Source organism: Mastacembelus armatus, chromosome 15, assembly GCF_900324485.2.
Source record: "Mastacembelus armatus chromosome 15, fMasArm1.2, whole genome shotgun sequence".
Classification (NCBI taxonomy): Eukaryota; Metazoa; Chordata; class Actinopteri; order Synbranchiformes; family Mastacembelidae; genus Mastacembelus; species Mastacembelus armatus.
Window position 1 is genome coordinate 10,804,905 of NC_046647.1, and position 13,124 is coordinate 10,818,028.

At 40.3% G+C, this 13,124-nt stretch overlaps 1 protein-coding gene across 10 annotated transcripts in view; it reads right to left on the reverse strand.

Annotated features, from left to right (window-relative positions):
* Nucleotides 1-13,124, reverse strand: part of LOC113131782 (neurexin-1a) — a 231,017-nt gene that overhangs the window by 129,005 nt on the left and 88,888 nt on the right. For all 10 annotated transcript variants that reach the window (XM_026309436.1, XM_026309435.1, XM_026309441.1 and 7 more), the window contains 2 exons: nt 11,928-12,369; nt 6,317-6,700 (listed from right to left, as the gene is read on the reverse strand). In XM_026309436.1, coding sequence (XP_026165221.1) covers nt 6,317-6,700; nt 11,928-12,369 — 826 coding nt within the window. The remainder of the gene's footprint in view (nt 1-6,316; nt 6,701-11,927; nt 12,370-13,124) is intronic.

Genomic DNA, 13,124 nt, shown 5'->3' on the forward strand with positions numbered 1-13,124 from the left:
GCAGAGATTTTAAATAATGGCTATGCATTAAAATTCAGATCGGTGATATGGAGATCACTACAATGAGAATCCTCTCAGATACTATTACTGCAATACTGAACATCAGCCTGCACTGACGTGTCACTCAGCATCCAGTCCATTCATACAGGAGAGACTAAACTATAAAGTTGATAAACACAGGTACAGTCTTGGAAGTGGTTCTCAGATATGTGCTTTACGAGTGTGTAGGGATGACTACTCGCTCTCAGAAGACACACCAAGTTATCCTGAATATAAATCCACCAATTAAGCTACTAGAATTACAAATACAATGCCACATCAGTGTGTCAATTCAAAACTCACTGGGTAAGTGACTGCTAAATGGGATGTAATGGCATAGTAGAACAGTGTGTAAAGACTTGTTACAAGTCTGGCATCACATAACATTGTAACTATTACTGACAGCTATATAAACTCCCTGTAAAGTCCCCACAGTCTGACTCCTGTCTTCTCTATGCCGGTGTAAGAGGTGGCCTCCATCAGTAAAAACAAGTATAGTGATTGCTACACACTAGGCCAGTAGTAAAAAGACACTCAGAGCACATCATATACATACAAAAAACAAACCAAGGTAACTCACAGAGAACAAGTGGTGGCACTGCATCCGCAGTTTTTGTATCTGCAATATAATAGTCGGAAACTACAAAAGGACAAATTTGTATTGACTGAAGAAAAAAAATACAAGCAGTGACAGGACTGTAATAGTCTGTGGACCTTGAATATTGAGCTTCTGCTCAGGGTGACTGCATTTACTCAAAGCATTAGGCAGCCGTCTGGAAAAATGCTGGGGGGATTGTTTAACGCTGGCAGGAGGTTGTAACAGCATTTCCGGTAGTGTAACTAAACCATAACCCAATAACAAAGCCATTATTGCAGCTGCAGTAGTGATATAGATAGAAAGAGCGGGTGGGAGATAGAGAGTGGTGGGCGTGATAGGGTACCACTGTACACACACCACCTCATCACCACTTCCTCGTCACACACAGCCAATGTCACATCCATCCCCTGGGATGACTCCGTCACATTCTTCACCCAAATCCAATTTCTCCACGCCCTCCTGGGGTATGCTGCAGATGACAGGGGCGTGTGACAAACGAGTTCTCAGTGCTAAACTGTCCTGCCAGGCAGCAAAACCAAAGAGCTGCATTTGGAAACCGTTGCCAGGAAAACTGTTGAAGCTCCTAAAACATTTATCCCTGTAAGATTAGTTTGTACTTAGACCCAACAAGAGTATTTTGTAGTTGGAGCAAGTACTCAACTTATTTTCTGTATACATTTCATACTGTATATAAATAAACAGTACAGTACATGACTGACACATCTAAGTGTTATAATGTACAGAAATGCTGGTGCAATATAAACCCTGTGCAAACAAAAGAAGAAAAGTCTAACAACATTGATTATGAAGAACATTTGTTCATCTATCCTTTAAAAGGAAAATAAACAAATACCTAGTAAGAAGTACAGTAACAATATACCTTTGCAACGTCAAATAAAATTGACTTTATTCCAATAAAATCTTGATTTTTCAGATTCAATAGATGGATAAAATTAATCAACTGCAAATATTGCATTTCATCCAAGATGCCACTTTTGCTGAGATTAATATAAGAGGTTGTCCAAAATGCCATAAATAAGAAAAGTTCAGATACATATGAAAAAATGGAGAATGACACGTGAGGGAATCATTACCTAATGCAAAGTGAGCACCTGTCAAAAATCCAATCCTGGAAGCCCAGTCAGTTTTAATGACAAGCCCATGTTTAATATCAAAATAAATTGAGAGGACTAAAGCTGGAGCTTCTGCTTGTGCTAAACCAACAGGAGGCTGTCAGAGGATAGATGAAGCATACCAAACTAAACCAAGCATTCATTTTCTGTCTTGCAAAGCACTATACAACATTATTTTCTGATTTTAACAAGGAGTAAAATGTTTGGGGGGTGGGGTCACTCTCAGAGGAAAAAGAAAAACACATACCCCTGTGTTACTAACAAGAAGGACTAATGGCAGACAAGCACACAGTTCTACCTCCATTCTCCCCCCAGGGAGAACAGACTCTGCAGGAAGGGAGAGCTGTGAGCTGCATGGATTTTAATGTCCCACAGTATCTGGACACCAGGGCCAGTTCAATACAAAATTTACCAGAAAACAACTGCCAAAGCCTTTTGGAAAATGCATGGTTCAGAGATATCAGAAATAATTTAAAGTTGCTCATGTCTTCTTCACCGCCTGCTTTGAAGGTCTTAGTATACACAAAGACAGAGACAGAGGCTATTACATGTGAAAACAACCTGCATCTGAGTGGATAGGTAGAGAGAGGAAAACTCTTCTCTCGCTGTACAGCATCATCATGACCAGCTTCAAATCTGCGGCTCTGACACCATACAGCAGCTTCATTAGGACTACGAAATGAGAGCAAAGATAGAAAATGGATCAGTGTGTCTGTTTAGAGGGGTGTCGTGTGTATCCCTGACAGCACTAGCTGAAGTTACAGATTTCAGCAAAGATGGTAAAGATTTAACATGTACGAATTTGGTTTTTCAGCCCATCAAGGCTATTAAAGAAGAACTACTGCTTATTTCGGTGATTTACAAGATAATCTTCAGTCTTTGGTCTTTTAATATCAAGGTCTTTTAAAAAGACCTATTATAAAAAGCTGGGGAAACCTGACAAAAGCCTGAATGTACAGCTTAAACTTAGTGCTTTTACAAAAAGTATGAAACTAATTAAACATTTCCTTTGTGTTTGTGAGCTAAAGCAAAGTGGATTATTTTATTCCTATCCAAACCTTTACTCCACAGTATGTGTTTATATCCCAGAAAAAATCATCCTCTAGTACTGTTACAGTCACTTTTTACCATGTTTTTCTACCAATTTTCTGTGCATGTGTACATTGCTTGAGGGCGTGAGACAACCAGTTTGCTCTAATTTGTGACTATATTCAAGTGTAGTGAATGGTGACTAACATGCAGTGTGCTGTCAAAGGGCATGGCTAAAACATGTTTTAATGCTAAAATGAAGCCATATCCCCCTTAAAGGGCATTTCACAATTATGCAATAACATTCTGCACCTCTTGGTATTTGCTTCAGACCAGTGGCAAATGGCTTTATGCTCTGAAAAGCAATAAGTGTGCTCAAACAGCCAGTTTTTCTATTGTTATAATAATTTACTTTTTTTTTTTTTTTACATTTTATGTTGGGGTGCAAGATATCCTCCACTTATTGTAGATACTGGCAATAATATGCTTCAAAGTCCATGCCTTTACTTAATAATGTATTCCATAACAGAGACCTGCAGCATAGCCCTACCAGACAATTTTCAGCTCATAAAATCACTCCTAAACTTCTGCTTAGATGTGGAAACAAGCAAGTTTGTGTATACATGTCCAGCACATCTGATGTACAGTATGCATTTGTGTATTGATCTGTATATGGATCTGCAGCATCTATCTTCATTCATTGCAGGTACTGTATGTGTAAGTAAACATCCATCTGCAGCCACTGTGCATGTGAAATAATGCAGGTGCTGTCAGTGTGAGAATCCTGCATGTCATATCTCATTAGGGAATACGTGCATGTGCTGCAATACACCTACTACACCATCTGGGAGACTGTCTTAGCCTCGCAGTGCAAGACTAATATTTGGGCTAATTAGCAACTGGAGGAACAATGAAGGGGAAGACATTTGGGATGCAAGGGGGAAAATTGCTTTGTCTGCTTAATTAAAATCTCTCAAAATAGGGCGAATAGCTCCATGGTTCTCTTTTGAAGCTCCACCTTCTTTTCCTTCCACTCATTGTTGTCCTCCTCCTCTGCCATATGCAGTAGCTGTATTTTGCCACCGGGTGGTACACCATGCATGGATAAGTGAGAGCTGGGGTAATTCTTTTGACAGCTCCTCGGCCTGCTGGTGCCTGCTTCATCCTACCAGCGCAGAGACAATCTGGAGCCATCAAAACAGCTGGCAGCATGCCAGGGCCCATCCTCCGTACCACTGCTCCCACTTGCACTCTCGCCAGTGTTGGTCTCAAACACAAGAGTAGAGACAGCCAGTTATAAAGAGACCTGGTCAAAATAGCCGAGCCACCAGAATAAGCTTGGGTGCTGGGAGGAATGTGGGGATCATAGGGTGATAGTGGCGGAGACCTTAGCGACATGCAGCACTTTGCTGTAATATCTGCCCCAAACTAAAGGTTTTCCACATTTGTTTTCAGAAGAAGTCAGACAGGATTATATCATTTTGAATTCAAGAACACTCTCCAGATAAGTAATTATCTTCCTGAAGTGAAGCGATCTGTATCCCATGCCCACTCCACCTCCCTCATGTACTATGCCCTAATTCCTTCAGCTCATTAGCTAGAATGGAAGTGCACATGTGTAAATTCAGAGCAGCTCAGAGCCAAGCCAAACTGACATGGTCGGCAGAGATGGGAGAGATTTACTATCTGTCTTTCTGTGCAGCCTTTTGGTGGTTTTCAGTCTGTTTTCCTCTTAAAATATATATAATAATTTTCCGTGTCTGCCTTCAAACGATTGGCCGCACAACTGCTTTCATGACACTAGACAACAAATGCAACATTTAGTTTTTGGGTGTCATGTGCTTTTGTAATATTTCACGTCCATCTGACTCAGCAGATTTCTATCAACATCCAGTCATATCATTAGCATCTCAGCCAGACATATTCCACATCCCAACTGCAGGATCGTTAGGTACTTAAGAGCAGGGGAGAAACACATACACATGCTGAACTGACACATGTAACTGCGTGGGATGTGTTACATTCTAAACTTAGTCATTATTTTTTTTCCAATGAGAAAACCTGTTGCAGCTGTCTTTCCTGTGCAGATATAACACGCTGTGATAACAGTGTCACATGCTTGTGCTCTTTTTGACATTTGCCTTGATTTTTTTGCATATGTTAACTGTTTTTGCTCATTTGTAATCGCTCCAGTAAGATTTCATGATGAAAACTCTGTATGTAGTGCTGCATTAAAGAGGCGCAGGAGATATGTAAGGGCATATTGCAGACATTGTTTTGATTGAGGGTAATTTTGTGTTGATAGAATATTCATTACAAATTCACAGTATACAATAGCTTTACATACTGTAAACAGTGAATATCTAATTTGCTTAATGGACTTATTAATTCATGAATACAGAACACACATGACATTAAGTCACTCATCTGTAATTTAGTTAAAATACTGAATAATATTTAGATTTTCATTGCTCTCAAATTGTGGTCTATTAATTTAGGTTAATGTTGGAAATCTCTCTCGTGAATGAACTTTACGTCTAACATATTTATTCATTCGGTCTGATTATGAAAATAAGCTTGAAAATGCTTAGAATAATTGCCTCGGAGCAGACCATATTAGAAGTTATTTTAATAAGGCAGTACAGATTTCAATAAAAGAGGTTAACAGGCAATCCTCTGGTCAATAGACCAACAGTCTAATGCTGAACATGCAGAGAAGTGTGTTGCATTAGTGAGTACCAAAATTTCCAAGAACAAACCGTAAATGGAAAATACAGCAAAATGATCTACAATGAAGAGCTACAGCCAGTTTAGCAGGATATGAATTACTGACAGGTCTGCAAAGATATCTTCTTATTTCAGTGTGAATACCAAAAAAACTGTGCTTTTCAAGTAATAAACTACTGCAGAGTCACGTGTACTTTGACTCCAGATAAGACACCCACTTCTACTGCTCTTCTCTGAAGGGGAGAGGGATAAGTATTCTGCACCAGGTCTGGTCATGAGCGAGTGGTTTGATGAGCCAAATGTTTAGCAGAAGACAGCCAATTTACAGGCTGGTGTGCATGGTGGACGTGACCAGCACCGTCTCAGTGGTGCATCAGTCACCTGCCACTCAGCACAGTCAGCCAGTCAACACTTTACACTTATTGTGTTTGCCTCACTGTGGCTGTCTGTCTTCACATGAATACCTTCTTTCTGGCCTTTCAGTCTGTATTTTAAGAACTGCTGATGTTCAACCATCAGCCTAAAATAAAAAGATGACTGCCTGCAGGCTTTTGTTTGGAAATGCTGTTCAATCTGAAGGGCTATAATATGTCGATAGCTATGGCTATAATTAAAACCATTGTGATTCTGGTAGTTCTTCATGCCAGTTATGTTCACACTTCTATGTGTTCATGTCTGCTGTGCCTCAGAAGACAAGCCATAGTGAGGAATAAAGACACATCCCAACTATGTCTACCAGACAGAAATGTTGCACTGTCTGGATAAACCTTCAAAAAAGACAAAATCCTACCTCGTTCACAGGAGCGTCCCAGGAATCCAGTGCCAGAGCAGTCACACACGTAGCGATTCCAGCCCTCTCTGCAGATCCCATTGTTTTGGCAGGGGTTGCTCAAGCACTGCTTAGGAGGATCCTTAGAGCAGGAAGGCTTGACTCCAGCAGCTTTCTGGATCTCAGCCAGGCGCCGAACATCCTTACTCTGTCCGTCAATGAATAGATCCCGGATGCAGCCCACATACCCGTAGTTGAGCAGTGCTGTCCACACCTCAGTGGGAAACACCAGCCCCATTTTATTCTCCGGCAGACCCCCAAGGTAGAGATTGTCATCCAAGTCCAGGATCTCACTTTCTCCAGGGGCCGTGTAGGCGGTACGGTGGGTGTTGATGGAGATGGTACCTAAAAAAATAAGACAGTAAGTTAAGATAATAACACATATCAATGACTGTATATGCTAAAAGACACTATCTGCTCTGCAGAAACACAGAACGTGCAGAGAAGACCTATTTAAAGATGATTTGATGAAGAAATTAGCTTAATTAATGTTATCCATCTCGACAGGGTCAGGATTTTCTTCATTTAGAATGACTGATGAATGTTGAGAAGACACATTAATCACAGGACATCCAGTCTAACCTAATCTAGGATCCCTCAGAGTATCTTCTCCATTTTCTTTGGAATTTATCTATAAAGCAGCGATCATTTAAAAAAAAGAAGAAAAGAAAAATCATTGACCCTTTATCATCTGAGCCAACTAAAAAAAAACATTGTAGCCATCTTTTTGAACTTGATTAACGGACTGCAAGCTGTTTTTTTTTCTTTTTTTGCCCTGTCTCTCCTTCTCTTTGCCTCTCCAACACATAAACTTGCAATGAGAGTTTGTGTGTTTCTCCACCATGATTTATCGCTCTCATTCAGGTTTAATTCTGGATCTGGAGCACGGTAAACAACAGCGGACATGACTGGACTGTAAAGCCGTGGAAAAGGAAGGCATAACTGCGGGACACAGACCAAGTGATTAATTTGTATATGGATCTGTTACTCTCAGCACAGGAGCCATTGTGGATCTTTAATTAATGGCGGCTGCCTCCACTGCCCGCATCCTCGTCCAGTAATCTATATAGCATGCTGCTGAGGATCTGCACAGGCCACTGCCTGGGGAGAGTGGCAGGGAAATGGTGGGCTAAGGATGCTCAGTAATAAAATTGCCATAACGTCATAATTTGCATTTTGAGTGGCAGATGCATGCCATGGTTGATATGAAAGAGCTATTAGCTGATTGCCTTGGGCTAAATGGCAGAGTCCTAACTGCATGTATGTGAAGAGCAGCACAGCTTTTAAGTTACTTTTTTAGCCAAAGTGTTTATGCTGGGAAACAAGCCCTAAGCCACACACCAATTTTCAGCAGGGTTGCCTGGAACATTTTAGAGACACATTATATTAGATTAAATGGGGCCCTTCACATTTCATTACAGATACTATTAGCATGCTTGAATGTACATATCAAAATTAATTATACATATGATACATATAGGTGTATGTTTTTTTTTTCAATCAAAGCAAAATTTATTTTTTGATTTATTTGCTAACTTTAAAGAGATGCTGGCACAAAAAAGTACATATGAAATATAAAATCTTGGTTGTGTATGTTTTTTATAACCAATGTTAGGCAGCCTTCTTGCAAAAGCACTTGAGAGGGACAGCAAAGGACCTGGTGCACAATGATTAACCTGCTCCCACTAACATGTTCCAGCTCTTTTCTCAGGGTCTTAGCCCCAGGCATCTGTTCTAGCACTTCCTTGCCGCCACCCACTGCCCCTGTGCTCTCCAGCCACAGCTGTTGTGACTTCCAAGCTTTGCACACTTGGCAAGGGCCGCCCGTCACGCAGCCAGAACAGCTCCCTTCAGGTTAGAGCTAACGAGCTCACTACATCAAACTCATTAGCGAGGAAACTTTTCTCAAAGTAAAGAAGGTGCCTAGCTTAAGAATGATGGTTACTGTGAAATAGCATCTACGGTCCAGCTATGTCTAAATGCACAACATTCACTGTCACAACAGATCAGCAGCTATAGTGTGTAATATATTTGGTATCTAACAATAAATACTTGAGTCTGAAGTCTTCATCCGATCTTGTGCTATCTATACTTTATTTACAGCTGTAAAAAGCAAACATGGATGCCTTCATAATACAGTAAACATGTCTGTCTAAACTGATGTAAGTGGGAAACGAGAGAAGGATGTCAGCATATCTCAAGCATCTGCTCAGAGTTCTGCTCACTTGTCAAAGTCCTGTAAGGATGTGTGTAAACACAGTCATGATATGTTAAGTCAAAAGTCACTATACAATCCCATGGGGACATGTGCCATCGCCAGGCTGGCAGCATAGGAAACATAACACACACACATTTCAGGACTGCCTATGTTTGGAACATTATTCATAGCCAAAAGGGGATGTGTCTGTGCAAATACTACCGTGTACAAAGGAGGAGGAGATGGATACAGAACAAGATGGGAACATGGAGATAAAGATGTCTGGAAAGAAGATGGGGGGGGGGGGGGGGTTATGATGGCAGATAAGAAATCAGATGAGGGAACGCAAAAGCAGATAATATCTTGAGAAGTGAATACAGAATGTATACTACGATAAAGCACGTTTAATCAAAATTATGACACACAGCCCATAAATGAGGATGAATAATGATGACAAAACTTTAGTTGAGCTTTAAAACACTTTGACCACATTTCTGTCTCCATTTCTCTTTCTCCACATCTTGACCCTGTAAGTGGTACTCCATCATCAAACCTGAAGGCAGGGGTCCAAATGACAACTCAGATCCCTCACACACTTTCTGCATCAGCAGACAGGCTCAACTTGGCATGATGTCCCCTAACCCCACTCACACATCCCCAAAACATGTTAGACAGGGGATTACTACAATCCAGTTAGGGCGATACGGCCAAATCTCTCTATGTGATTGGATTCTCTGTAGAGAGAGAAGCTTGGGAGTAGGCTGTTAGGATGGAGGGTGTGTTGTCCTATATGTGTGTGTATGTGCATGTGTGTGTACTGTACGCTTATGCATGTTTCTGTGTGTACTGGTGTGCGTGGCTGGAAAGGAAGTGGGGCTACAACAGAGCAATGTCCGTGTAATGTCTCTGATGACAGACCCGTGGCACTTTTAGTCCAGAAGCCCTCACTTAAAAGCAGAGTGTCTCTCAGCATCTCTAATGCATTGAGGTTAGAAGATGTTGTCTTAGAATGACAGCACATCCACAGGCATGCTTCCTGCAGGAAGAGCCAGCTAAACTAAATAGGGCAGGGATCATTATCCACCAATTGTCACGGCTGCAGGAAGTGTTGCACATGAAGGACCCGGCCGCAGATAATTACGTCTGGCTGTTGTGTTGCACGTTTGTTTTGAGTGATGTGCTTGGTGGTGTGTATTAATAAAACATCTGCCACACAGCTGAAAAGCAGAGCATACCATATGTTTTGTGAGTCATAATCTCAAGAGACTACTGGATTATTTTCTTACATTTTAAAATTAACTTAATTTTATTAAATATAAAAAATGAAAATAAAAGGGTGCTGAGGTGCATACCATCCTAACTGAGTTGGGTCAGCATTGTATCATAGGAGAGACTGGACTTTTATCCTGAGTTATACTTGTGGGTTTTTAAATAAAAATAATATGTTTGCATGGATGTATTATCTTAGCTTGGCTTCAAAGATAGCAAACAATTCAAACAATATTTTCTTATACTTTTAGAAAATGGTCTGATATATATCTATAAATTCACAATTCTTTTTCTTCACAAAGCTCTTCATTCCAGATTTTATCCAAATAAATGTAAAATAACTTAAGTACAAAAAAAAAAATCTGCATTCAGAAAAACTATTATGAAAGTTTTTATACAACTCCGTTTGCACAAATATGCTATTTAATGCACCATTAAAATTACATGTATCCTGTGGGAATGGAAATCGCATAAGGCCTATTCAGTATAAAGAAACTACAAATATTTTAATGCTTTCATTTGAGGTGCAGTGCACACATCATTACACACTGCAAACAATAGTGCTTTGTGCAGGTCATAGTAATCTCAGGATGCAAGACTGGGTTTTGTAGGATGGCATTCCTGCACATTTTAATTGGTTTAAATTTAAATGTGAGCAAAAAAAAAAAACAAAAAAAAAAACTTTAACTTCAAACACTGTGTGGGAGTGCACTGTGTCTCAGCTCCTAGTCATTTTGTTTTTCTCATCACATGAGAGGTTGTCATGTTGCAGAGACTGTTTTATGTCCCTTTAAACACTTCAGCATGTAAGTGTTGATGCTTTAGACTTGAGAAAAGGAAGAAAAGTTAGTCTGAAATGTCATTAGTGCACAGCTCAGCACAGCACTGTGCAGTAACTGTCTCAGTCCTGGGAGAGACCACCTCCTGTTTCCATGGAAACTTAGGCAGGGTAGACAGAGCAGCGAGCAGACAGAGCTTGGCTAACAAAAAAAAAAAAAAAAAAAGATCTTCGATAGCGTGCGCGTGTGCATGGTATATAAGTATGTGGGGGTGGATGATGGGAACTTACAAGTAATGAACAGTGTAATTTAGAAAGATAGTTTTTAGTCTACAGCTAGTTTGGTCTATAACTGAATATGGTAGATTTATGACATTCGAGAGTTTTTTCCATTTTTAGGTTAAGCAGCCACTCATTATTGGATATTATAATATATACATCTCATGTACATCAACCAGCATATTAGAGTTGTATTTTTATATAATTATGTACTTTCAAGAAAAGTAAAACCATCAATGATTAATGAACTTGAAAAAAACCAAGATAGGCTCTATTGCTACAATGCATATGCATTATTTTAGGGTTAGGCACAACCACCAAGCCACACATGAAACAGTTAACCTAATTTCCCCCTCTTGAGATGGAGTGGAAAACATGGTCAAGGGGTGTGTCTAATTTGCAGCATGACATTGCAAGGGCTTGGCTCTAAGCACACACTAACAAATTGCTGCTTAGATAAGCAAATCAACAGAGACCAGAGCAGAGCTCTGTGCTTAGGGGACAAAACGCGTGAGGGGGCAAAGTTATTTTGTGACAAATATCTGACCGCATTCATGACATACGACACGACTCGTAGGTACCAGCATACGAGGTTAGGCTACTGCCATCAAAATCTGTTCTTATATTAAATGACTAGGAATGTTTACAGTAACCATGTAGTGTGAAAAATTGTTTAGTATTCAGTGGCAGTGCAGTGCCGGCCTTAGTGTTGTAATGGATTATTTCTTTGACAGAAAAGATGATAGTGACCATACTGTATAGTGGTATTTTTGTTGCTGTAGAGTAATTTATCCACACGGGGGACAGCAGTGCTATGTTTCTGATGAATGTTGTCTCATAGATTAGTTTATCATCGTACAAAGACAAAAACATTCATGAATCTTTTCTTCCTTTGCTTTTATTTTATCTGTCTGCATCTGTTTTGCAATGTGTTGGGCTCTCAGCTACCACAGATGTAGCAAGAAGATCACACATTATACTTGTTAGATCTTCTAATGGGTGTCTATAGTAAAGACTGTATACAGTACATGAATGGACCTGAAACGTACCTGATCTCCCATCTCGCTGGAAGTCCACATGATACCACTCGCCATCATTGACTTTCTTATTGACTGCCTTGGTCTTTGTGGTTCCTGAGCCCATGTCCAGCAGTAGATACAAATGGCCATCCAACATTTCAATGGCAAAGAAGTCTACTTTGAGAGTCTGGGGACTCTTGGAATCTTTCGGCTGCTGTTTGGGCTTGCCGTGGCTGAAGAGGAGGAGCCCATTGGGCTCTGTGGTGCGGAAGTCAAAGGAGATAGAGCCTGTCTTCTTAGCATTCCATTTGTTGAGGGTAATAAACGATTCGGGCGTCTCAAATGTAATAGGGTCCAGAGTCGCCACGTTCTCACACTTAAAGGCCACGGTACCATGGATCTTCATCTTGGGATCACCCTGTCTGGCCAGCCTGGATAGTTCCAGTCTCACATCATTGTTTTTGTACACAACCTGGATTGGGATAAAAGAAAAGCACAATCACTTGTACAGTCGTACAAGAAAGACCTCTTACAGGCAGTCTAAAAAAAAAAAAGTCAAAAAATGATTCATACTTATATTCAGGCTGGTTCGAGGTTTACCTCAGCTGCAAACAGAAAAGTTTTCTAAACTCTGACACTTCATCACTGAGGAATAAGATGAAAAGTGATTCACTGCACAATGGTTTGGTGCTGAGCACAGCAATATTGCCCTTGTGGTCAAGGTGGTCAGAGGTTTTCTTAGCCCAGTCAGGTGTACAGCCATGAATTAAACCACTGATTAAAGTCTTAATGGCCAATTCTCTTGGTTTCTTAATTGTTTTGGATCATTAAATCTCAGGGTCTAAATTACACCAGCAAGCAAGTCTAGTTCTTATGCACAGTTTATTTTAGAAAATCCATGACCTAGACGTAAAACACAACAATAATCAATGAAAATTCACCCACTCAGGACAGTGTGTCATGAGCAGGGTTTGAATGGCTCAACTCTTTGTCATCTTTGTCACACTGCACCTATGTGTAAGAAACTGTGTTTATGTGGCACCAAATGTCAGTCACATCAGCCTGATTTCTGCGCTCCCTATTTCAGCCTTTCACAACATAGTGTACTCTGGCTGGCTGAAGTGTAAATAGTTGAAACATCGATTCTGACATTTAGCTCTACTGTCAACTAAGGGAAGAGACAGTCTGAAATTAAAAGGCAATACTGATAAGGGTTGGAGAAAATGA